Genomic DNA, 27,802 nt, shown 5'->3' on the forward strand with positions numbered 1-27,802 from the left:
AGTATGATCAGTTTGACTAATTTCCCTCTGTTTAAAATAGGCAAAATCAGGGTTAAATTTTACCTTTATGCTCTGTGTAGCAGAAGTCATACTGACTGCACACAGAAAAATAGTATTTAACTCTCCTTTTAGCAACACTGCATAAGGATATTCTCTGAGATCAAGGAATTAAAGAATTGCTTATTTGCTTATCAGCACTCTTATCTACCTTAGAAGGTAAAATCAGCCAGGCTCAGACAAAATGAATAGAATGAAAGATTTGCATGAACCCTGGGAAGAAGTAAGTTTTTTCCCATACCGTAAGGAAATGCAAAAAAGGTGTTACTTCTATTTATTTTGTCTCTGTACATTAAGGAATCAATAAACTACTGCAGAAAATGAGTTAGAAAGCAGAGGTTACCTTAACCGCACGTCCTTTTACACACATAGCATCCCAGCACTCATGTTTGATGACATCCTGCAAATAGCAGTTGGCTAAATTCTCCTTCTCAATCTCCTTCCTCACCTTTCAAGATACAGAAAATAAAATAACAAGATATGGTGCAAAACAACAAGATATGGGCAATTTTTATTGAGTTATTGAAAGAAACCTAACAGATGAAGTGAATTACCAACATTTCATCATCTTAGACTATTGCAGCTATCTTCTCCAAAAACTATATTGCATACTACTGAAAGCCATCATTTTATCTGTGAAGAAAAGCATTATAGAAATTAAGCAACATGCTCAAGACCACAGTGTCAGATTTATTGTTTCTGGCATAGATCATATTCCAGTTGGTGATGTCTGCATCAGCAGCTTCACCTGCTTCAAAAAGTGACTTTAAATATTTTAAGATTTCCTGCTTCTCAGCAGTGAACAGCAATTTTGAGATTATCCTCTGTTCTTCAATCATTCTTTCTCCTTTTCATTGCTAGTTTTAAAATGTTCTCTCCCCCATTCTATCATACCCTGGCCACTTCTTGTTCAGCCTCTGCTTGTGCTCTTTCCTGTTCTTCTATATCCAGGTTGAACTCCTGCTGCTCCAGTTTCTCAATATCTGGTACCTGATCATTTTCATGCATCATTTTCTGAATCTGTTTTTTTTTAAAAATAAGTATAAGGAACAAGAAGTAATTTGAATGTGAATAGAGGAAATGCTATTTTTGATACTAAAGAACTTGAAATCAGAGAAAATTATTTTAATTGCCTCCACTTTTAACCACTTCGTGGTAATTGGTAGAATATACTGCCTGTAGCTTGTGACAGAGTACTTTGTGAATACATTTCATCTTTCTCTTAAAGTTGATTTGGACGTTATATGTGAAGTTGTGTATACTTTCTAAGAACCTGTGGTACACAATTCTTTATTCTCTGCTTCTGAGAACTTAATAAAGTTGTTAATCACTTTATGACGTTATCTATCTCATACAGTTCAACAAAGGCAAGTGCAAAATCCTGTACGTGGGGAGGAACAGCCCCATGCACCAGGATATGGTGCTGAGCAACTGGAAAACAACTTTGCAGAAAAGTAGCTGGGGGTGCTGGTGGACACCAAGCTGAACATGAACCAGCAATGTGCCCTGAGTGCAAAAAAGGGTAACGGTATCCTCGGCTGTATTGAGAGTGTTGCTAGCAGGTTGAGGGAGGCAAGAGACATGGACATACTGGAGAAAGTCCAATGAAGGTGATTATGGGGCTGGAGCATCTCTCATATGAGGAAAGGCTGAGAGAACCGGGACTGTTCAGCCTAAAAAATAAATGTCTTGGGGGGAATCTCATCAATGTATATAAATACTTGAAGGGAGGCTGCAAAGAAGGTGGGGTCGTGCTCTTTTCAGTGGTGCCCAGTGACAGGGCCAGAGGCAATGGGAACAAACTGAAACACGAGAGGTTCTGCCCAAACATCAGGAAACACTTTTTTATTGTGAAAGTGATTGAGTACTGGAACAGGTTGCCCAAAGAGGTCATGGAGTCTCCATCCTTGGAGATAATCAAAATCTGCCTGGACATGGCCTGAGCAGACTGCCCTAGGTGACCCTCTGCCTTATTCTCTTGCAGATAGCAGTTTTTATGGAAAGAAACAGGAGGAGGAGGAGAGGACAGTAGTTTCTATAACAGAAGGTTGTTAGACAGGCAGAAAGCAGCCTGCTGAGGGGATAGATTGCTGAAGGTGTGAGTGTGGCACAAAATATTTATTTGGAGCAAAGGAAACTGAGAACCAGACAGTAGTTCTTGACAGGTTCAGCATATAGTCCCTGAAGAAGCACGTCTCTCTATTACCTGTCTGCTCAGAGTTTATGGCAAAAATGCTACTGAGCGCTAGAGCTGATAGCCATAAAGGAAGTGTACTTGTAAACGAAAACTGGTAAGCTGAGCCATTACCCTTGTAAGAAACTCACGGATTTACGCAGCTTTTTAATTCCCATTTGCAGCTCTTTCTTCTGGTTAGCAAACCTCTGAGTCTCTTCTCTAATGACCTGACATACAACAAATATATTTTTGAAAGACAGAAATAGACAATAAGAGAAAAAAAGATTGAAATAATCTAAAGGAACATTATTTGTACAGAAAACAAAACTCCAAAGGGATTAATAGCTGAAACAGACATAATCCTAATTCAATAGGATGATTCTTAGAATTGCTCAAGAGAAAAAGATTGTACAACCAAGTCACATTGTAAACTGGTTGTATGGCAATACAGCTTAAAAGAAAGAAAATATTAAAGAAAGAAGTCATTACAAATGAAATTAGCACAGACACCTTGAACTGGGTAAAGCCTACTGCCAGAATTTGTGAAGTGTTTTATATTCCTTAGATTGTTCATTGTCACTAAGCATTTCCAGTGGGATATTTAAAGACACAAGTAAACTAACATCTGATACTCGTTCTGGAAGCAGGAAAATTTTCTATGCCTCCTTGTCAATTATCTTGGGGAAAATTTTGCAATTAGTCTGCATCTCTGGAATTTGCTTCCTGAAGTTTACAACTTCAAATAGGATGATGGCTATTGATTGAAAGGAAGGGGCGTATCATTCTGACATTGAATGGACTCCATCCTCTAAAAATCAGATAGAGTCTCTTAGGACATTAATGAGCAGCTTAGAACAACCTAGGACCATATTGCTGCCCTTCAATTTTTGCTTCTTACCACCTGTCCCTAGTGTGTATGCACAGTCACATGGATTTGCCAAAAATTCCCAATAGAGACACCAAAGCCTGAATGCCAGCATCAAAGCAGAAACAGGAATACATGTCTGGGAGAGGGATGGAGAAGACACCACTTTCAGTGGCAGTATGTCTTAGATTGACTTGAGCCACTAGTGAAACTGCATCATAATTTGGAAAGCCACTCCTGAGATCACTCAGAAAGCAATGACATTTTGCTTTGTCCCATCATTGAACCCCAAAAGCTGGACAGAATACACAGCTCTGGTTCACACCCAAAAGAACCTGCTAGCATCCATAATTCATATTTCTGGGAAAAAAATAATCTATACTAACATTAACAGCAGTTTCCAGGCTCACAAAGTACTAAATTCCCTCTCAGTAGACAGATCTTTGATGCACTTTTACTTACAAAAAACTCCGGTTACGTAACATATTCACCTCAACCTTAACTTAAATAAACCTCAGGGATTTTCTAATTAATGGCATATTGTTGTCTATTGATTTATCAGTGCTGTAGAATTTGCTATTCTGGCCCTTGCGAAGAAGAGAGCACTTGCTCGGTTTCTGGTAATAATCTTCTGTGCAACTTTTTGACATTTAGAAGAAAAAAGTCTTTCTGAGTTTCTAAAGGAAGCCAATTTCTCTAGTTTGTTTTGTTTACTCCTTGTGTAGAAATGGTCTTTTGGTCTTTAGAGCTCCTATTGTCCTAGGTACCTACTCTGATGTGTTTATAACCTTGACCTAGGATTTCTAGAAGTCTAGATTGCAATGCCTTAGAGAGGTCCAAATGCCAGAAAAGCTTCACAAACTAGATTCCTTTACAGCATATAATTTTGCACCCCAAATCACTACTGACTCTTGAAAACTCTGGCTTTGATTAATATTTGTTCTATGAAAGTACCTTCCTTATTTTCTGACCTATCCATGTAATTTCGTTGGTACTGTCTGAATACAAACTGGTGACGTTTCCATCTTCTTCTGTCACCTCTACATTGGAAGATTTAAGTGGTGCCTCCTGAAATTAAGGATATAATCATCCACCTCAGGTACTTAGAATGAGAGAGAGACAGGAAAAAAAAAAAAATGGACTCGCATTAGAAGCACCACCACCACCACATTCCAGAGTGTTACAACAATTTTGTTCTCTAACCAGTACCCAGATTTGATCCTGCAAATCCTTGCTATTATGCAAAGCCTTTTGACTCAAACAGGCTGACTGTACTAATTTCTGTAATCACTGCTTTGCGTTTTCAACAGAAAAATATATAACTAGTAACCACAACGTGTAGGAGCAACATCACACTGGGAATGACACATAACTTCACATCAGGAGAAACTGACTTTCACAGAGTTTTCTGTGGCTGAAGAAACCAAGTGAAATTGAAGATGTGAATGTCGTCTTCCCATAACTATTCCATTGCCTTGATAATACTATTCCACAAATTAATAATTAAGCATATTCAGCCTACCCTGAGTGGTATTCTTCTACTTTATACCAAAGGATCAGAGTTTGTTTTGAGGACAGTTTTAATCATGTGTAATCTTAGGATAATGATCACGCTTTCTCCCCCCCCTAAAAATAAAAGAAAACACCTTAAATTTCTCTTCTGGAAGTGATCCCAAAGTGGCTTCTGGGTCAAACTGCCATTCTGTCATAGATTTTAAAGCAACGTTTTCATTCGAAATAGTCTGGTTGAGTATAGCAAGAAGAGATTGCCAGTGAAAAGCAGCTTCCTCAACTTCCATTTTCTTTATCTTCCTAGTAAACAGAAAGGGAGCTGATATATTTTCTGTGTATTATGGAAAGGATGAAGTATTAAATATCCTTTAGAACACAATTATTAAGTTGTTTAAAAATGCCTATTCAATATTTTTATATATAATTCAATATTGTTTGAGTTCTAGAATTGAATAATTAAGTGAAGTTTCCACAGAATTAAAAATTCTGATAGATGGACTACCCAGATTAGGAATATTGCTCTGGCAGAGTCCTCTTTAATCTATGCATCTACCTGAACATTTGTTATAACACATAAAAGTTGTAGTTTCAAGTGTCTCTTACTCCTAAAGTCTGCCAAGAGCTGTCTAGAGCCACAGCTGAATTTCCATTAAAGCTGTGATGTCTCCTAATAGCTGAGTTAAAATAGTATCTCATAAGATCACATCCCTTACATCCCCAGAGATTCTCTTCCAGACGGTTTGAGAGTGATAAGAAGCTCAGTACGGTTAGTACTTATCAGAAGATACTCCTATATCTTGTATTGCAACCACACCTGAAGTACAAGACATACCCCACAAGAATGGTGGGTGGGAAACTTTTCATGAACTAGGGAGACAGCCTCTAAAGATGAGAGCAGTGATTTTATCTCTATCTAATTCTTCTCCTTACTTTGAGACTAATAAAAAGGAAGTCTAGAATCACAATTAGATGCAAAAATTAGTCTGTCAGGATACAAGAATTTACACCACCAATACTGGTCTGCCACATTATACATACTTCCATTTCAGACACACCAGGGCACCATCGTTCTCGCCATTAATGAGGATGAATCTGCCATCCAGTGAAAATACCACAGATCTGATTCCCCCACCTTGATATGAGTGACAATGCTTTTGAGCAAGTATATCCTAGAAAAGTCACAGAAACAGTATCAACAAACATGTTTTTCTAATGAAATAAGCCTGTAAATTATGCTTCTTTATTTTTAGATAAAAGTCAATCCAAAATGTCAATACAAAGTATATAAAAGACTACGATTTATGATTTTATAATTTTTTACTACAAATGGGGCAAGTTTCTAGTATATTGATTTTGCAGGAGATAAAGAAAAGCAGTAAAATTATCTAAGATTTACTGGAGAAGAAAGTAAGTAGTTTGTATGAGTATATACACATTCATTATAAAAACAATTGTACTGTATAATGCCATGTCAGTTCACGTTCAACATAAATTTTTCTGGAACACCCTATATTTAAGTGAAGAAAAGCTTACAGTTAAAGAAAGTAGCTTTCACACCTCTCTTTCATGTAAACTAAACAAAGCCTGTGCCTGGATGCCTACCTACCATAGTAAAAGTATGATAGATGAACAAAACACCATCCTTTGCTGCTGATGCCAGCCACCTGCTGTTGGGTGATAAACAGAGGTACCCTGATCCAAACTGATTGCTAGGTGTCCTCTTTTCTGATAAAAATACTGATGGATTTTCCAACATATTCTGCCAAACAAACAAAATGTTAGCAGCAATTCAGATGATGAAAATATCTATGCCATTTTGGGAAGACTAATGATAGCTTTGTGGGTTATTACACGTGTTGCAATTTAAAATGTTGTTGGATTACTGATCCCAGGAAGCAGTATCATTGCTATGCTGCTGATTTGCTTCTCATCTCTTCAAAAGGGTCTGTATTCATTATGTTTGGGCCTGGAGTTTCTTCGCTTAGAAAGTATGGGACTTGTCAAGAAGGAATGCTCACCTTTGGAATTCACCTTCTTGCTTGACCTGACTCTTAAACTGAGGGAAACCTATGAGCTGCAGAGAGCTCCAGATCATCAGCAGTCGATGACAGTGGCTTCCTGAAGCCCCCACTACTTCATTGCAAGGCAGAGCTGGGCTGGGTTTGCAGTTGTGTCTTAGAGTCATGGGCTCACATTGGCTCAGTTCCTTCAATAGCTGGATATTCAGGTTACTCATCAGACTGCACAAAAGCACAGCTCCAATAGAGGAGCTACATGTGAAGTGTCTGCAAGCTGTATGAGTTTAAAGAACCGGTATTAGGCTTTCCTGCAAATGGAACAAGGAGATTGCTTTTGCCAGGTTTCTGAGCAGGTGGTAGGATACTGAAAGTTGATGTTTATGGATGGAGTAGATATTTTCAGTGCAGAGAGGATTTTTTTAATATCCTGCTATATTCACTTCATCTACAGCCTTTGTTTGCTGGTATTTAACCACCACTCAAAATAAATCAGCTTCAGAGAATTACCTCTTCAGAGAGATGGTATTTACAGATGAAAGGTGCACAGGTACAGTAGCCATACACAATGTTATCCTTCAATCTGACTGCTGAGCTCAAAGGGTAATCCAGATCATATTGCTTCTTTTTAATGGCACTAGCATTAAGCATTCCTTGTTCATTAACGTACTTATGACTATCTAGAAGATTGAAAAAAGAAAAAGTAAAGAAGAGGCATCACTACCACTAAAGCAGGTGCTTCACCTATCAAGTAATTATGAAAACCAATCTCAGGAAGGAGTGAGCGTGATGTGAGTTTTCAAGGAGGAGACTGGGAATTAAGATACCTAGCTTTAACACTGACTGTGGGTTATGCTGATCTAGCACACTGCAGTGAAGCAGAAAGATAGCTCTATTGGCTCTAAAGAGTTTAGCCACAGTCATGTGACAATTTGTATACACAAATTTACCCTGCTTCTTGGGTATTCTGTAAGCAATGCTAATTAGTTTGCATAGAGGTTCAGGTCATCATTGCTTTCATCTAGAACTTGTTTAGGCATCACTGCCATGAAGTACACACAACCTGGGTGGTATTGGTTAAAACACTTAAGTTCACATCTTCAAAAGGGCATTTTATTCTTTTTGGTTGCTTAATTTCAGCTTTAAAGAGACACCTGAAACTAAGACTGATGAAATAACTGTAGGTCTTCAGCAACTTTGAAAATCAAGCCCCATTTTATATGTCTAAAATTGGGCACAAAAAGCAGACCAACATTAGTGAATATTTAAAGAAAGCACTCACTGCATTGAAAATTGTTTTTAAAAAAGTTTGTAAATTGTAAGGCCCGCTACCAAAACCTTGCCACGCAAACTCAATAAAAAATTATATGTAAATAACTAGAAAATCTGACACTAGGCTTACCAACAGTTTTACAGAAGTTTTCTCCACAGAAGGCTTTGTTAGTAATTTGTTTGCATATAATGTGAGTAAAATGATATAAAAATAGTGTGATGTTAAAAATGAACATAGGATGCCTGTTGCTGTGATAGACAGAAGACATCACTGAAACCTCAAACTATATTGATTTGGCAATTCTTAGGTGGAAGAGACATAAAACTACAAGTGCATGGTGCCACTGCCAACCAAGCCTGTCCTGCTGTCCTGTGCTGACTGAATGATTAGGACACCAAGCACAACATTAGCCTGCACTGTGCCTTAGTTAAGTTAATGCACTTAAGCCCTTTCACGACAACCGAATTAGTTGCCCAGCTGATTTCAGAAAGTGCCCCAAATCAATGCATTCCTAGAATACCAGTTTTAGATATTCCTAGAATTAGAATTCCAGACACAATTAAAAGTTCTGTGATCACTCATGGCACTCAGTTCCATTTTTTCTTACTTATAGTACTTCTAAAATGCTATGATATTATAGCTGTGTCCTGAATGACACAAATTACTGAGTTGTTTCACAGTTGAGGATGGCATATATAAAAAAATCATGAACAGTATTTGAGAATTTAACATGTATTACCCGATTTAGTGAAAGGTTCCCTTCATTTTACTTCCAGATTATGAATAGAGTTTCTGTCATGTCCCAGTATGTACATTGCACACAGCAGATACCGAAGGCCAGATTTCCAGAAAGTGAATGGAGGTATGCCATTCTTAAGTCTCCTTAATTCTCCCATTTTCTTCATAGTGCTGATTTTTTCAAAGAATGTTTCTCTGTAAGATTCCTTATTGGGATACAACTTAATATTTTCTGAATACAGTGGACTTTTTCCTCAGTGCTTTTATACAGAAAAGCAGTAACAAACACAGGAAATAATTATTTTTTGAGATGTATCAACCTTTAACCTTTTCCTAATGAGCTATTATATACCTATAAAAAGTACTTGAAGAGGCTGGTGTGATTCATTCCACTTTGAACATCTGATAGGCTAATCTGCATATGGGTGATTCCAAGCACAAGGCCTCTTTCTGGCTGGCTTTTGGCACTGCCTACATGGTAGTAATAATAATAACAATAACAACAGTAACAACCAGTAGTAGTAGTTAAGCGGTGGCTTTGTGATTCTGCCAGTGAATTACTTCTTCCTTCCTTGGCTTTCCCTCAAAATACCACAGTCTTTCTGCTAAAATGATTCAGCTGACTGTAAAGTCTCCACACTGCTGTATGAGAAATGGTGTCCCAGGAGAATGTACAGATGAGATAAAGAAAGAGATTAAGATTGTTAGTATTTTGCGTTAAAGGATGACAATAATATGTTCTTGCCTTAGAAAAATATCACATAGTATATAATACAGTTCTTACCTGTTGTGAGTGCTGAAGATAGACAAAATATTTCCAGTCTTGCTCGCTGGATCTCTGCTACATTAAGAAGCACCATCACTTCAACTAAGTCATTCTTGAAGTCAGAAACTACAGAAAGATCCAGCATTTCATCTGCCAACACTGAAACAGGTAGGGAACACCAATGCAAATTGTTACTGAATTATGGTAACATAGTTTTTACTAAGATATCATGTGAAACAAAATGAGATACCTGTTCAGAATACATCTCAACTCAACCACACAGTTTTGAACTTGCATTAAAATGTCAGACAAGCCACAACCAGGTTTCAGAAACTGCTGCATGCACACAACTTCAGCTTGAGGCATCAAGTGCTGAGAATGCTATTATTACATTAAACATTCAAATCTGAGTTTACATCCAGCTTGAATTGTAGCAGTTTTGAGACTGTCTGCTGAAAACCACCAGATAATGCACAGAAAAGCCCTCCTTTAAGAAGCCAGGCAGACAAGGAGAACATGATCAGGTAAATTCTGAAAATTATCTAAGAAGATGTAATCCTATATCTGTCAAACCAATTAAAATGATAAAAAATCCTTTATACTTAAAATTATGATGAAGATATATATGCACAGATGTGATCTGTAAGTATAATGTCATTGGAATTGAGAAACCGCATAAACCAATTTACAAATTTCAGAACAATTTTTTTGTGAGGTAAAATTCCATCATTTTTTATTCTTCGGTATCAACCAGCAAAGCTAACAGTTCCAGCAGTCTGCATGTTAAAGATGTCTGGGGTGGACACTTGTAACAGGAGATTGGGGCTGACATCTGTAATGGAGGATGGCACACAGCTATCATGACCTACAGTTTTTCATACGACAAGCCACAAAGGTCTTAAGTTCTTTGCCAGCACTATTACTTTTGTGCTGGAGTTGTGATCAGTTGGTCCATTCTCATCCCTGTGACTTATACATGCCCTAGATGAAAAGTAACACTGATGTATTTGCTAACTAAAATTACAGAGGGGAAAAAAGAAAGATTGGCCAGGACAAAATATGGTTGGGAAATGAGTGGGAAGAATATGTTTAGTCCCCCTGAAAAATAAGTAGAATGAAGGAGAGTGGCTCGGTCTGACCAGCAAGTGTACCTAAAATACAGTAAATAGTGAAAACACAATGTAATTAATGTTGTTACATATATTACCTTCATATCCAAGAACTTGGAATAATTTTGAAGGTCGGGCATCTAGAATAAAGATATGTCCTTCTGTAGCTCTAGCAATGAGGAACTGGCCACTCTGATCATAACTAGGTGAAATATAAATCCAAGTAGAAAACAGTTCAATACAGTCAATAAAAAGGGTCAAATAATTCCACTCCCATAACTCTGCTTATTTCATTGAGGGCATAAATGCAACTGAAATTTCACCTTCTAGGTTTACAGGGTTAGGGCCTGATATAAAGCCCAGTGCTATGAGTGCAATTTCTAATTGACTGGGTGGTCAATCTAAAGCTAATGATACTCCATAGCAGTCTATGTTAACAACTTTATTAAATCTTTCTTTGAAGTTCACTTTTTTAAAAATAAAACCACTGAAGAGATTTTGATATTATTTTGAATAGACATGTCTTTGCATTGATTTGACTTCAAACAAGATGCTTTCTGTATATATTTTTAATGTTTTGTCTTAGGTAACTGTGAAAAGAGATTCCATCTGAGTCTCCAAATAACAGACAGATTCATACTAAAGCTTAACAGTTCAAAATCCATTCTATTTTTTAAAAAGTAGAAGTAAAATACTCTTAGTACTTTTCAATAATTGAAAAAAAAAATCCAACACCGCAATCAAACAAAAAAAGCCTTCTAGATCACTAGAGCTAATTTCATGAGGGCTGGTAAATTCTGGAATTGTAAGCAAATGAATAATTAACAATGGTAATAAAAATCCACCATCTAAGAAGGGATGACTAAAAGGCTTAAGTTTAACTTCACAAAACCTCCAATTTCTATTCAGTGAGAAATAACCCTCTAAATTCAGATACATGGAACTGTGCATAATTACTGCATATGGTGACCCGTCAGAAAGGATCTTATACATCACTATCTTCAATGCTTGGTTAAACTTTCTTAAAATACATTACGTTTTATTAATGTATATTAATTATATTTCTCTCATAAATCTTGCTACTCTTCCTCTTGCAAGCAATTCAGAATATGTTGGAAAAAACCAGAAGCTGTTAAAATATGTTATTTTTTGAATAAAGACTTCAAATTTTTTGTTCAACTAACAGCATTACTCAAGCAACAAATTGACAATATTCCTGCCCTTGTTACTACATACTTACTGCAAAGACAGCACTGGAAATTTGGAAAGAAAAATTCTGTGAACAACCCGTGGAGCTTCAGCTTTGGTAACATCAAGGAAATAGATTTGACCACTTTTGGTCCCTACAGAAACACTGCTGGAGGAGGGACAGCAAGCCATAGCAGTTGCCTAGTTGAGAAGTAAAAGATAGTTAACAGTTCCATATGATTTTATGTATTATGCTGTATGTTAGTATGCAATTTCTTTTACTATTTAGAAGTCCCTAAAATTTGGAGAAGAAACCCCAAGTGATTTATCTAAAAAACTTTTTCTTTTAACAAAGAAAGGATTTTAGAGACATAGGCATTTTTACCTGTGCTCTGCATCTACATATCAAAAGCTAATACTGCACTCCTCAGAAAAAAACATTATATCCACTTATCCACATTTTAAGTGAAAGAGGTTCCATGTAAATAAAACAGTGAGTACACTGTTATGTGTACAGCTTTTACAGAAAGGGATTTTTTCGTACTAGGCCAGATTTCAGGGTTTGAATGCATCTTAAATCAGGACAAAGCATTAACAGTTTGAAATACCTTTATCAACTCAATTCCAAAAACCTGTTTTTCAGATCAGTCAAAGCATTTAGTTTTTATATACTCAAAAACTTTCCTTTCAGTTCTGACACTCATTAAAAAAAATTAATGAAGTAATATAAAAATTTAGATTTTTATTTACAAACATATGCCTAAAGACACATCACTAGTACATTAGGCTGAAATGTTTCCTCTGCTTTAAGGCCAAGTTAAATACATGATTAGTTTAAGGAAACATTCCGAAAGATAGTATTTTTTACATCTCTTTCATAGGTTGTTCAAAGACACTACTGAGCTCTCCTCAGCACTGGTTGATCCAAATCAGCAGAATATTATGCTATGAACTGAAAAACATTAAAGAAAATTTTAACTATTATTCACTACATAAGCTCCTGGTTATGTGTACCTCAATATGAAGGTTTAGCTTGCTCAGGCAAGTCCCATCTTCCAGGAACCAAACTTGCACTTCACCTGAAATTGTTACAGACTGTTGAACAGAAAAAAACATAGTCAAAAGAGGGTGAAATAACCAAACAGTCTGGAAATGACTAGTGATCTTCTATACAACGCAAATTCAACTAATGTCTGAGTGTAGCAGATAAAAGATTAATAGTTTTGCTTGGAATTATCTTGGTTTTGGTTTAAGTCCAGTTGCTGCAAGGGTACACCTCCCTAAGCAAAATGTTTAATAATTTTTTTTGTGAATTGCTGCAACTACAGCAATGGTCTTTAAGCAGAATGGGACAATCTAGGGCAAAACATGGAAGCTTGATCAATATGAGCACTTCCACCATTCAGCCAGCAATAGAAAAACCTGCTTATAATTTTCTTTGCATAGAAAAGGCCTTCAGGAGGGGTCTTGTTTTCTCACATCAAAAATGATGCATATCATAATGGTGCTTGAGTTCTTCTTATATGCAGGCAATTTTGTAATTCCACAGTAAAGTATGGCTAAAGATCAATCAACCCTCACATTACTCATTCAGAGTCTGGTAAAATTTACCATTCCCGTGCTAACAACAAACAAACAGATTCAGCAAAACTAGCTGACTAAGACCCCAGGGTTGCTAGGCTGGCTACTTGAAGAATTCATGGCCTGGAGATGAATCAGACTTGCTTGTTAAAATATATGTCTTGCAGGAGTCAAAGGCATAGGAGGAAAGCAAGGAATTTCTCAGAATGGACAGAACCATGAGTAAGGCCTTCTTTGTCCCTGGACCCAGGACAGAGGCATCTCTCAGGCTGTTCCAATTTGTGCTCAAGGCTGAAAAGATCAGTAGGAATTTCTTGTTCCAACGTCTATGCTTTGAATTGAAACCACCTTTATGCTTAGCTATGTACTTGAACAATAGTGAATCATCAACAGCAGAACCAATATGACATTGTAGCAATCTGTGAATTATCCACCTTGCATTCTAGGGCAAATTCTGACTCTTTTAAAGACCCATACCTGAATTAATGCCATTTACTTCTTTATTGAGAAGTTACACAACTGTAACAAATATCAGGAGAGTTCCAATCTCTGTAAGACTTTTGATTTTGTGCCTTAGCAACATATTGGTTACCTGAAAAGAGCCACTATTATATATAACAAAGAATACCATTTCTTACCACACAGTACTTGTTCCCTGGAGTAAGAAAATCAGCTGCCAGAAAACAACTGCTGCAAGTGTCCAAGAGTTTGAGAGCTTCTCCACTGTGGGCAGGTTTGTAAGTATAGACTGTCCCCTGACAAATAAAGAGAAATAATTCATCACTGGGATATGAAACTTTTCAGTAAAGGCTTTCAAAGACTTCAACAAAAAATAAGTATCTTTCTGAGCCTCACTCTTTAACATATTATATTTTACTCTAAACTGAAGTAAAAGGTGCCCAGCAGAATTCAGCTGAATTTAGTGGATTATATTAATTTACACTAGCTGAAGATCAGGTTAGTTCATTTTAGAGTGATCCAGCTAGTCACATTTTCAAGAAGTTTTGTTTCTCAAAATTGTTTCAATAAAATAATTTAAAACCACCCTATTTCATGTTACTCCAGGAATCAATAAATATTCTAAAACAACAAAAAGCACAAATCATAAATCTTAAGCTCTGAGAGTTGTTTTTATCTAAAGATCTCAAAGCCTCTTAGAAACAATTCATTGACAAGGGTTTTAGAACTTCTCTACTCATTTTGCAAAAGAAGAATGAAACCAGAGAGAGAGTGTGACCAGAGTTACCATTGCACTGCTGTACTGAACCCAGAACCTCCTCTCACACACACATTATAAAAACATCTGAAGAGCTTTAAAAATGCCAATTTAAATGATTAAAGGTCTAGAAGAACGGGTGTAATTTGAGGATTTGGGACCTTTGTGTAAGATTTATGGACATCAGGCTGGTCAAAGAAGGATCTTGGACTGGGTTGCCAAACTCATGTACATGTACAGAACAAGTCTACTGCTTAGCCACAGTAGGTCTGATGTACCCAAGCTACACTTTTCGTACTGTGCAGGCACACATCAAGTCTAGAGCTCATGCTCAGTAGGCCCCACATGACCTGGATACACTGGAGATGCTGAACATGTACTCCACTGTATACACACAAGTATTTCTGTTGGGAAATCTCAGCATTAGGTACTTTATAATCCACCATCTGTAGGAGAAAATTGTTCTGTGCTTCATTAAAAGTCTTTCCCATCTTTCATTAAAAACACAAGATGGACTGAGTTCACCTCTGATATAATTTGTCGACTTGTGTGATAACATTACCGACATTTCATACTAATAGTATCAGCATACACATACAGAATCACAAGAATGTCCCATTACATAATGCTATTATCTCAAATGCTATACCTGGTCAGTAATAAGCAGAAGTACAGTGTAATCAGGAGAGAATATGAGGCTGGATATGGGTTGTAAGATATCAGCGCAGGTTTTCATCTCGTACTGCAGTCCTTTGATGTGATAAAAGAATAAAATGCCCTCCTGTGCAGAAAAGTACAAATCCACATCAGGTCTAGGTCATTTATCCTCGCCCACTCTGGCAAAATGAACTGCAAGAACTCCGAAAATCTCTAAAGTAACAGTGTTTAACTGTATCCCATCACTAACAGTTTCATTTGCCTTTAAGTATGTTTAATCCAGAGGACTATTATCCTGGATAATAAATCTATTGAACAATGAAGGTGTTCCTTAATGCAAGTCTTAGTAACAGTCCATGTTTGATAACAACAGACTCTCATCAGTTAATACTTAAAATTTCATCTTGTTTTTTTTCAGACAGTATAAGAATTTGTCCTACTCTCAAGCAGTCATGTACAATGGCATCATCATTTTGGGTTAAATATTGAGTTGGATTTTGCACAAAACAATTTGGCAGTTCTCTTGGCCATTTTCTGTCCTTTCCTATTTTTTTGTCTATCCTTCTTTTCTGTTCATCTAGAATACTTTGTCTTTTGTTAAAAATAAAATTGTCCTCTTTTGTTGCTGCTTTGACTAGAAAAATGGAATCTTTTCCCACCCTGCCCCCTTCTGATTTCTTGTGTCAAGTCTTAACAAAGTAAATATATACAACACAGAGAGGACCTTTATCGTTCTGCAGCCCTCCACTTTTTTATAACGCCTGTCTCTCTTTGCCATGAACTCTGCAAATATACTCCATCTGAACGTTTTTTGATTTTCACACAATAAGAGTAAGTTAAAAGCATAAAGGATGCCTTACACTTCCAGCAGCGTACAGTCCTTCATTACAAAATGCCATGGAAAATAAACCTGTTTTTTGCAGATCCTTTGGTTTGCCACCTGAGAGCACAAAACCAACGTAGAAAATTTAATTTATTGCAACAATGTGTCTCAACTTCAAATCTGGGATGATGTACTATTGTGAGTAAAAAGGCTCCATGGGCTATATATTCTTTGGACTTTTTGCTGTGATAATGAAGGAGAAGGCTGGTATACATAATTTGAAGTGACAATGCTACTGTGGTCTGATGAACCTGAAATTAATTTGAGAAATCATTTGATTCTGTAAAGGCTGCTAAATAGCCATATTAAAGTTCATCAATAACAGAATTAAAGTCATTTAGGTTAGAAATGTCCCTAGAAGTCCTCTGATCCAACCTCCTGCTCAGCACAGAGCCAACTTCAAACTCAGAACCAACTTCAAAGTTAGATCACGTTGTCCAGAGGTCCATATACCAGCTGAGCTCTGAATATCCACAAGAATGGAAATTCCATAGCTTCTCTGGGCAACTTGTCCCAACGTCTGACTCCCTTCACTGTGAAAGTATTTTTTTTCCTAATGTCTACCCAGAATTTCCGTTGATGCAAACTGTGTCCTTTGCCTGTCTGGTTCCATCTTCTCTGTAACCTTTCATTAAGTAGCTGAAGAAATAATAAAATCCCCCATTTCCTTTTCTCTAGGCTGAACAAACAGTTGTCTTAGCCCATCTCTTTATGTCAAGTACTCAGACTCTGCAACAATCTTTGTTGCCCTGTGCTGAACTTTGTCCATTATGTGAAAGCTTTTTGTACTGTGGAGCCTAAAACAAAGTATTTGAAAGAAACCCTTAAATCCTAACTCAGCTAAATTACAAGTGATTGCAGTTCTAAAAATAGTTGCTAAAAATTAAGCAGTAGGGAACCTATTCTAGCACCACTTATTCCAATTTATATTAGAATGAACAGAAATTATTTTACTGCCAGTGTTTCTCCTGAGGCTATTCATTTGGCTGTCTATTAGCACAAAAGCTATTAATCATTTATCATGTAAACACATAAAAGGTTGCCATCAATATGTCTTAGAGGGCAGTGCGAGCTGAGTTTTTCTAACCAGTGGCTTCCAGCTGTACTTACATATTATTATTCCCAGACATCACTGCTACTGCCTAAAAACCAATTAGCACAATTTGAACATGGAAATACCTTTCTTTTCCTGTACTTCTCTACGAACATATGACACCATGTCCGATATTTTACGCATGTATTCTGCACAAAAGAAAACAATTTATAATGTCAACCTTGTTTATATGTCAATATTACAATAAGTCAGTTGTATTCCAATCTACTGAACAAAAGGCCAGGTTCAGTATACTGAGTCAAAAATGTGCATTATTCCCCAATATCCACCATTTATGTCATTTATACAACTGAGCAGGCACAGTCTTTCTGTGATTCAGCTTACAGCTGTAAAAGGGAGACAGCAATACTTGGCATGGAGGGTGGTACAGATGCAGGTTTATCTGTCTCCTAGTGCTAAGTTCTGGTACTGTTATTTCTAACCACGATTTTTTAGTTTGATTTATTTACAAAGGAAACTTCAGCCAGTCTGAAAAAAATGCCCAAGTGAAATGTTGTGGCTGCTTATGATTCTGTTTGCAACACTGTAACAGGAATTCAGCATGTTCTTAAAGCTGGACATGCACATAAGCTTTTTCCTAAACAGATACAGATTGCAGTAGATTTTAAATTAAGCAGAAGCTTCAGCATGATGTGAATACAGACAATTTTGTTACACAGTTTTAGGACAGGACTCAAAGAAGAATATGAAGGTCAAGGAAAAGCCCAAAAGGCAAATATTCTTGTTGCCTTCTACCGAACTGGCAAAAGCATCTCTGGTCACACCTCAGCTTTCTATTTGTTGATGATTTCCAACTCTTGATTTGGTAAACTTAACACTCTGATAATTTAAAAAGCAGAGAAATAATGCTGGTTTGTGGGTTTTTTTTTTAAGAGCAGCTTTCCATTTCTGTGTTAAGTATCAAAATTTATCAGAGACACAGTACTTTCAGAAAGTCAGGGATACTTGCTGCAACTTAAAAAATAATGTATTACATGTCAAAAGAAGAAAATAAGATTATTACCAGTCTGTCTATTAACACTGATTCAGTGTTTATTACAGAAACAGTTCTACGCTGGTCTACAGCAGGATATTACTGAGTTTTAGTGCTAGGGATAAGCAGTACTCCTCTTAGACCTGACTGAACCAGTGAACTTCACATGGGCAGTAGGACTGACACCTTCCACCCCTGCAAAGGACGATAAGCTACAGGTTGCCATTGTCAACACTTTATGCTGGCTGTGTCTCACTGTCCTCCATCTTGGGAGCCTTCTGAAAGGGCACAGAAGGGTAGCATGTGGCAAGTAGCAAGAGAGAGACCTCAGGATTTTCAAAAAAAAGGCGTCATAGAATGGGCTGCTGTTGCCAGAAAACTTTAGTCAGCCACTAGTCTGCCACAGGTCTCCATGAAAAAAGCCAGGTGTGAATATATATAGGGCAGACAAATCGCCTCAGCCAGTTGCAGTCAATCTGAGGGACATGTACCGAGTCCTCCCGTTCTAGAATAAATTAAAAGCAGATTTCTTTGTTTGAAGCCAAAGACATCTTCTATTCACTCTCTGTGCTTCATACTTTCTGCAGGAAAGCCTGATAGTCTTTACAGCCTTGTTTTCCTTAGAAAATAGTTTGTGTAAGAGCTGACCTTAAGGAATTCTGTTAAGCAACATTACACGAAATTCAGTTTTGTTCTTTGAAGACTTATCATGAGTCTTCAAAGATCTATTCTAACATTATCTAACATACCAAATGAGGACAATCCAATATTTTATGAAAATAAAATAAATTATTGGTACTTAATTAATAGTAAAAATACTGTGTACAGATCATATATTAATAGTTTAATGTTAATCTAGTAGTGCTGATTAATAAGATCTGGGCTCCTGGAGCTATTGTTCATTTTATCAGTTTTGATGTATTTAGAGCTAACCTCTTTTTTTGCCAAAAAAAAAATGAAAACCAGTTATTGGGTGCTAAAGAAACCCACACAAAAGTTCAAAGGACATTCTCAAATGCTTATCATACTAATAAATGAAATATTTACAATTTCTGTAAGGTACATAATAGGAGAACAGAAGAAAGTAAAAAAAGCTTTCACCTACCCACTTTTCTCCCTACTTGAATAAAACACATAACACAGCTATTTCTTACCAGGTAGAGGTTTTTGTTGAAGAACAGAAACATTGCATGTCCCAGCATCAATTGCCAAAACATACCCTTCTTTACAGCCCATGTAAACTTCTGAGGTTGCAGTCCAGCAGTGGGCAGTAGGATGCACTGAAGGCTTCATACAATTTCTAGGCTTCAGCACAAAAATAAACAAATTCAATCCACAGTTGAAAAATATCTGTAAAGCAGTTACCTACACTTTAAGGCAAAGCCAAAGATCATTACCTCATACAGTCTGACTATTTATATAACATTAGCATTACTTTATTCAATCATCCCTTCAACTGAGGTTAGTAACTTGAGAAACAAGAACATTTTCCAGAAAAGTCTATGTCTGGAGATAGTGATGGAGAGCTCACCTCTCTCCCTAGAAACTTGCTTAAATGATGAATTATATTTTCATTGAAAAATTAAATATTTTTAAATTTGAATTTATCTGGATTTATTCTGCAGCAGTTGCATCTATTACAGTTTTGTCCTCTAGTTTGGAAATCCCTCCAGTATCTTCCCTATCCTTGCAAAGATACTGACCCACCACAACCAGGTCGTCTCCCAGTTTTTTAATGATAAAATTATGATAAAAGACAACACATTGAGCCCCTAAATTTTTTTTTTTTTTTAATATCAGAATAGCACTGGAAGCCCAAATTGAAGTGGTTACCCACTATGACTTCACCCTGACAAATGCTTTCCAAACTGCTTTTCACAATAGTCTTACACTTTGGACGCATAACCTGCACATGTGGTCTTGCATACCTGGCAGTACTAAAACACATTTTGTTTGAATGGATTATCTTATGATATAATCCAAATTGTGCTGTAAAACAGCTTTGTCAAGCACTGTGTCATCTTCAAATTAGTTCTAGAAATATCCCTGCCACAGACTTCCCATGTGCCTTGAATTTCATTTCGCCAAAGTAAAACTCATAAATCCATCGTCCATAAAACAGGAAGAACAGAACTTCTCCACCAAATATTATTAAAGATAGTGACCTGTTCAGATACAACAGTAATAGGGGTCATATAAATACCATGATAGAAAGAACCAGATTGAAGAGAATTCAGGGAGGGGAAAAGAGAAACAAAACACAAGATAACCCTGGGAGAACATTTAAAAGAGAAGATTCAAAGAACCATGCATGTGAGCAGAAGTGGTGAGGAACACTAAACAATATGATGGACGAAAAAAAGAGTCTATAAATCTATAAAACACCTGCTGTCTCACTAAAGGTTCTACAAAAAGAAGAAATATGGATGGACTTGTGATGAAAACACAGACAGAGACTCATAGGTACCTAGATTTCATTAGTAAAATACGCCAAGGACTTGCTATATGATTCTGGGTAAGTAACTTACTCTATTTATGCTTAGAAAGCATTTTGAATTTCTCAGGGGGAAAATGTTACAGATATAAAGTATATTAATATCTACTTTATATATCAAATCGGACTAACAGTAATAAATCTACAACAAACGGGCTTTACATCACCCAGAGAAACATTTAATATACGCATTTTCACTGATTTGATGAGGCTTGAACATCACAAATCTTTAGGAAGGTTATAACTGAACTACTGTGAATCAGAAGCTTCCTGTGTAAAGACAAGTTCTGTAATGTTGCTTTGTGCCTACTGTCGTGACTGTCTTTACCCATAAATGAGATAAAATATGCTAATCCTAGGATGAGATATGTAAATCCCAAACCAGGTTGCTTCTTGAACTGTGCATTGGTACAGTGGTGCATCATAATCATGCTGTCTTTTTTTGAACTGCTCCCCTTCTTGAGTAGCACCTCTTCAAGGAAAAAAATCCATGATGGATCCTTGTCATGAAAAGTTTAATAAAAAGACAATGGAATAAAATTGGTACTGGGGACGAAGTGGAGTCAAGTGGGCTTGTCATGGTAAAGCATGTTTAGAAAAGTCAGGCCCCAACTGTAAGAAATATTGAAGCAACCAAATGAACCTAATGCAAGAAAGAAAAGGATTGAAAGCTGTAGGATATTTCAATTCTTTTCACTCTGCTGCCCCGTTGTGGTTACACTTTGGTACATACCCAGCCTCAATATCTTCTGCTAGAGTATGGCACCCTAACACATTTCAAAGCAGCAAACAAGTGCACTGGCACTGGACTCACTTTTTTTGCCTCTCACACATTCCTTAGGAGTGGATTACTGCCTCCAAGGACTACAGGTTGAGGGCAACTCCTTTAAATAATAGTCTAAATAAATGATTCTCCGCTTTGTATGGAAACATTGAAAAACATTGCTCTCAACTGGCTCAGATTTAGTGATAAAGAACAAAAAACCTTCTGTCAAATTCTGCAGAGATAGGGAGAGCTTCACCAGGCCATGATATTATTCCCACTACATTCAGCTGAACAAACCTCATTAAGCACCACAGGAGAAGATGGTGTTCTCTTACTAATTAAAAAAGAATTGATGATAGTAGAGAGGAAAATAACTCCAAGGTATTTACAAATGTTAAGGCACAGATTTTAGGCCAGAGTCAGGTAACTGCTCATGGACATTTGTAATGGTATACAAATCATCAGTGATAGTAACCATTGATACATCTGCTGCAGCAGCCTGTCAATTTATAAAGACAGTGAAGAATGGTAGTTATACCACCTCTATTACATTACAGCAACTGTAGTCTGAAGATACCTGGATATCTGAGGAACTCAGCAAGTTTGGTCATTTCAATCTCTCTCAAAGTTGCTGCATTACACACTTTTCAACATAAGGGTCTTGATAAAACAATATTTCAAAGAAGTATATTCTCCACCAAGTGTATTCTGATCAACTTGTGCAGGAATTGCTTTGCCAAAACCATATATTCCGTGTTGGGGTGATGGAAGGGGGTGCTTAACCTGACAAGACATATGTGTGCAATTCCCCCAGTTTGGGAGGTTACAAGACCTAGTAGTGGCTCAGTTTTTCTGCTAGGTTAGAGATGGGGCATATATGCACAGGCATGCGTGGAGGGGAGAATTAGCACTGTAAGTCACAATAAATGCAAGTCCTGCAAAAAATCACTCAGCTATCATAGTCTGGAGCAAGGTGAAAACATGCCAGAAATAGATTCAGTGCCCCCCAGTGCTAAACTGTGCATGTAGCACCTCACAATTTAGTAGACAGGAAAAAACATACCACCACAACAACAAAAGGCAAAATAACAGCTTGTATTTCTGCAAAAGAGTTTAATTTCTAAGTAACCTGATGTTCATTACCTTGACAATATTCACAACCAAAATACACACATCTACGGAACTGGGACAGTAAATAAGAATCAAAATATTTACCATGTAATTTGAAAGAAAAGGAAATCTTTGTCAAAGACTAGTAGAACAATCTACTTTTACTCCAGGAATATTTCTACGTATAAGGGGAACATAATCACCTGGAAGGTGCTAAAAAGAAATACATATTTTTCTGAAGGCATTTAGAAATGCAAAGACCCTACAGTGATATCTAGTATGGTTGAAAGCACCAACTTTTCCATGTGGAAAAGTTCATGACATGGTTCTGCAAGTTCAAGAACCTACCATTCCTGAATGGAATAACACACATTCAATTAAGCCTCACAGCCCTAATACGGCAGTTGTTTTTTTCCCCCAATACCTCTCATAGATCACTTTATGGACTAAAGAACAAAGTGGTTTTTGCAGTTCATCATCTGCACATAATATAAGAGGCAGTAAGGCAGAAGAAAAAGGCAATGCCCTGGATGAGCATATATTATCTTCATTTTCCATGTTTTAAGTGATCTGTGTAATCAGAATCAGTAGAGGATGTTTGACTGTAGTTATCGATTGCCCTGGAAATCAAGGGCATCAGCAGTTACACAGTTAAAAGCCTCTGCAAATCTGAATGCATGAAGCCATGAAAAAGAGGGTGAGGTCAAGAAAGCATCATTCCCTATGCTTTGTTTTTATTCTGCTTTATAAGAAAAGTTTATGGCAGGCCTGTGGTACACTAATCTGATAATACAGAACTCATTGGTCCATTGAAAAGATGTTGTATAATGCCAGTATCATCTTATGCATGGAAGTTTTTGGTGTCTCATATATATCACAAGCCACCAAATAGAAATTAACAGTCTTAATCTTAGAAGAGAACCCCAAATTTGCAAGTTAAATGTTTTCACACTGGCAGATACTTCTAGTTGGTAGTCAGGTGAAAGTAAATCTCAAACAAAATAAGAACACTTTTGAAGTCTCTCAGAGGAAGCGTCTCAAGTAAATGATCAAACACAAGTGAGACAAATGGGCAGGTACAACACTGACAGTGATATGTGAATGTATTTCAGAAGCAGGGGTTGCTGTCTGGAATAAAGCCTTCAATGTTTCCATAGCTTGAGGCATTTTCAGAGTCAAAAAGAAAACAAATCCCAAAGGGAAGTAAGGAAACCTGAAGGTTACTACTAGTTTAGCATGGGAATAGGGTTTCAAGGTGTCAGCAGGTCATATTAGCTTGGACACATGGTTAAATGCTGATGTGCTTATACTGCTTTTGAGATACAGATTAGTGCCTCCACTGCACAGACACATTACTATGCTAGGACCCGTGTCAGAAATCTCTACGTTGTACTGCACTGTGCAGTAGCAGCATGCCTTGTAACTCTCCAGTCAAAATGGATTTCAAAAATATTGTTGAGACAACAGATCTATTTACTGGGTTTCACCAGGTTAACAGACATTAAAACTATTCATTTATTAACACCTATTTGCATAAAAAGCATAATGACTTGGAATAGTAAAAAGGAAAAAAAATCAGTAACTACCATGAATGTTTCTGCTTCATCTCCTACCAGTCCAGCAATAGCTGAAACTGGCAAATCAGGGCCATGGTATGGATCTTCACTACGAGAAACTGGGAAAAACAAATCCTCATGAGGACTCACAGACCCTTGTCCATCAGGGAGTTTCACAGGGCTGTGAAAAAGGAAGAGACACTGTCTGAGGAGAAGAAATATTATGAATAGTAAATGCGGATACAAAACTGAGAAGCATGTTTTCAAACTTTGAGACACCAACTCAATTAATGGGCTTTACTTCTGCAAGAGTAATAGAAGACTGTTGTAGACAATCATTATACATGGCACATTTCACATACCATTTCACTGAAAAGTAACATTAATTCTACTACAAAAGAGGAATGTTCCTAACTGGCATAAATGGGTTGCCATGTTCTAGGTCAGCATCTTTTCTTGTTGCCTTGTATAAAAAACTATTCTATGTTGCTGCTTCCTTATTAGCCAGGATTAATAAAGTCACACACCTAACTTGCATATGCTGTGAGGATTCATGCTTAATGTTTATTTGAAGAAAGCTTAATGGTGATGAAAAATGAGTAGTAGTATATGCCTGTTGCACTCTGGTAATAAGCATATGAGTGGCTGTTACAAAGCAGGAGTTGAGGATTCTATAGTTTACGAACTATGTTGATTTATGACTTGGAAAAAAATTATGTAAAATAAACATTTCTCAGTGGAGGTTTAACCTCTAGTGAATTGAATGAAAAGTGAGGAAAAAGGAGTATATATGTATTTTCACATGTGTACTCTATAATCTTTCTAAGGAAAAAACCCTTCAGTATTCTCTTCAGATCTCAAATTAAGGCCTTGTCCATACTTCACTAGTATAACTGTTAGTGGCAATATGTTGGTTATATTCATAGTTAACAGGATTAAACTCGGGAACTGTAGAGTAGCTGCCATTGAAAGAGCATAGGTGTTACACTTCAAGGACTCCAACTTGAATTATACTACTTTTATACCAGCCTCAAAAACCATTTTAGCATAAATAAATTCTTGTTTGCCGTGCTCAGTGAATTGCACTGACAGAACCATCCCCTCTGGACCTGTAAATTGGCCATGTAAGCTGGAAATCACACAGAAAACTGATACTGCTTTTGGTACATTTGTGATTAAAACAACATATTGTTTAACGATGCTTACTATAAAGCAACTTGATCTGAATTTGGTGGTTTCACAGCTACAAAAGCAATGCTCAACAGAGCCACCTGCAGGAAAGCAGTCCAGGCACTACCTTAATTCAGTCACACAGCCCTTGAGAGAGGCTGCCAAAGCAGCCAATTAGTTTTAGCTTAATGATTACATAATCTGAACATGGGAGTACTAAGAAACGACATCATAAATTCAGTTCACTTGATTGACTAGATAGACTCACACTGGTTGTGATTTAGCAATTACTGACTGCAATTACTAGGTGAACTAAATTGAATTACATTCTTTGCAAACAGACATAGATTGCTAATCTTAGTTATGAAAAGATACCTGGAGATTTTTCTCTTAACCTGAAGGGTGTTCCACTTACTTTTGCTTAAGGTGATGCTCGTCATTATTCCTTTCAATATGCCAGATAGTAATGGAGCTCTCAGTAACAAAACACAGTTGTTGCCAATTCATAGGGTTAAAACTTAAAGAGGTTGGTGTTACTCCTGGCTGAGACTCACTGCACAGGAGGGTATTTTCTTGCCAGTTCCTTCATTAAGGAGAGTAAAAGAAAAATCAATTAAATATGTAAAAAACATTCAAGCCAAAGATCCGGATGTGATTATGACTGACATTCAAGATCAGGATTGGAAAACAAATACTTTGTCACTGACAAAAATTCTGCTGTCAAACAAGTTAAGTCCTCTTCAGAATGAAAAGGAGGTCATTAATTAGCCATACATAAAATTGGTACTGCTACAAAAAGATTGAATACTAAAATAATTTTTAAAACTGACATTTTAGAAAACTTATCATGCACTTCCTTTTGTGAAAAGACCAAGAGAGTCAAGAGACGTGGATTTTTTTTCATCAGTTCTATCAGTGACTATTTGAATGGGACCAAACAATTAACTCTTCAGCACCCCAGACCTCAGCCTTGCTTTTCCAATCTGTAAAATAATGATTATAATGCTTGCAGGCTTGCAGTTGGAAGGTATTATAATTAGGAAATAAAACACAGTCGGACCATGATTATCTATGGATGAATTACTTAGATAATACAGTAATTGTGTTGTGAATGCAGACATATAAGCTATGGCTGCATTAACTAACTCAAACACAAAATGGAAGAGAATTTGTGTGGGGCTGTTACATATAGCTGACACAAGCCTGGGAATCTGCTTTCCACTGACTTTTCTTTTGTCCAGTGTAACCTATTTTATGTTCTTATCATCTAATTTGCATATGTTGTCATATCCAGATTAATTCTTTACTGCATTTGCATTTTTAGGTGCTGTTCAAGAACTGATTAACATAATTTGAAGAATATGGTTAAAAATGTTTCTTAATTTCTTGGACAATATATCTGACTATTAATCTAAATAATATTCATAGCTCTAGTATTTGTCATTACTGCTGAGAGGGAAAAAACCTAAAATGCATACACTGCTGTAAATGGATTTAGTATAATCCTGTTGTTCTGGCCTGTAATAAATTCACCCACAGAAACAGATCAGAATGCAAGACAATGGTTAATTTTGACAGCATATACAAAAAATAAGAAGCATTCATGCATAGACAGTAACTCTCATTAAAATTACAGAAAGTTATAAGCTGTGATTCTGACTTTAAAAGATATCAGTGTAGCGCTCTCTCTAAAGATCTGTCAGCATGTTCTCATCGCATACCTAACAGATAGTGCTGACAGTCTTTTATAGTAGATAATTTATTAAGATCTGAAACTATATGGCACATGTATCTGAAAAAGAATCTGGCATTAAGTCTCTCCTTTTAACAGAAAAGAATAAAGATCTAGGGATAAAATATCTCAGATGAAAGGCAGCTTTTAGTTACCCACAAGCTTTTTCTATTTTGAGACTGACATAACTTCCAAAACATCTCTTATACTGCTGATACCAAACCCACTGCTTCAAATACAGGAACTGTGTAATCATCGTATTGTAGTCACACATTAAGAATGCTAAACATTGAGATTTGTTTCATCTGTACACACACATTTCTACAATGAATGCACAACATAATCAAATTGCAAAAATGAAGGTCCTGATCTCACAGTAAATTCACATACCTCTGTTCAAATTTTTATAAATTCTGTTTAATATTGTAAGGTAATTCTATTTTGTTACTAAATTCTTTCTGACTGGAATCTAGGATGGTTCTTTTATGACAATTACCTGCTGATAGTCGTATTCATGCTGACTTAAATAGGTTTAAATTGTTTGGCCTTGAAAATTGCTACTACTTTAAAGCATTTCTAGATATTTCCATTTTTAAGAATAATCTAGAGAAGTCTTTCAAGATGGTGGATTTTTGTTTAAGTGCACACCACAAACACATTAGACCATGTGTGTTATTTCTGCTGTGACAAGCATGTAAGCTCTTCAGGCCAGTGAGGCTGTCTTGTTGGTTTCTACTGTGATACACACAGAGACATCCTTCCTGAACTACTGTGTATGATCAGAGTTCATAGCAAACATTATTCTTCTTCATAAGGGATAAAGAAGAGGCATCTCTAATAGTATCTACTAT

The 27,802-nt window shown here is 36.7% G+C and overlaps 1 protein-coding gene across 1 annotated transcript in view; it reads right to left on the bottom strand.

The window, feature by feature from the left end:
- CFAP43 (cilia and flagella associated protein 43) overlaps positions 1–27,802 on the bottom strand; it is a gene marked incomplete at its 5' end in the record, with an annotated part of 51,069 nt that overhangs the window by 18,079 nt on the left and 5,188 nt on the right. Inside the window, 19 exons of the mRNA XM_082002197.1 lie at positions 401–505; positions 952–1,077; positions 2,383–2,460; positions 4,053–4,166; positions 4,745–4,910; positions 5,649–5,779; positions 6,217–6,369; positions 7,136–7,305; positions 9,421–9,561; positions 10,610–10,713; positions 11,752–11,900; positions 12,714–12,794; positions 13,919–14,035; positions 15,146–15,277; positions 16,014–16,093; positions 17,216–17,278; positions 19,278–19,428; positions 24,080–24,230; positions 25,635–25,802. Coding sequence (XP_081858323.1) covers positions 401–505; positions 952–1,077; positions 2,383–2,460; positions 4,053–4,166; positions 4,745–4,910; positions 5,649–5,779; positions 6,217–6,369; positions 7,136–7,305; positions 9,421–9,561; positions 10,610–10,713; positions 11,752–11,900; positions 12,714–12,794; positions 13,919–14,035; positions 15,146–15,277; positions 16,014–16,093; positions 17,216–17,278; positions 19,278–19,428; positions 24,080–24,230; positions 25,635–25,802 — 2,380 coding nt within the window. The remainder of the gene's footprint in view (positions 1–400; positions 506–951; positions 1,078–2,382; positions 2,461–4,052; positions 4,167–4,744; positions 4,911–5,648; positions 5,780–6,216; positions 6,370–7,135; positions 7,306–9,420; positions 9,562–10,609; positions 10,714–11,751; positions 11,901–12,713; positions 12,795–13,918; positions 14,036–15,145; positions 15,278–16,013; positions 16,094–17,215; positions 17,279–19,277; positions 19,429–24,079; positions 24,231–25,634; positions 25,803–27,802) is intronic.

Source organism: Phaethon aethereus (genome assembly GCF_964289735.1).
Source record: "Phaethon aethereus genome assembly, chromosome: 7".
NCBI classification, from domain to species: domain Eukaryota; kingdom Metazoa; phylum Chordata; class Aves; order Phaethontiformes; family Phaethontidae; genus Phaethon; species Phaethon aethereus.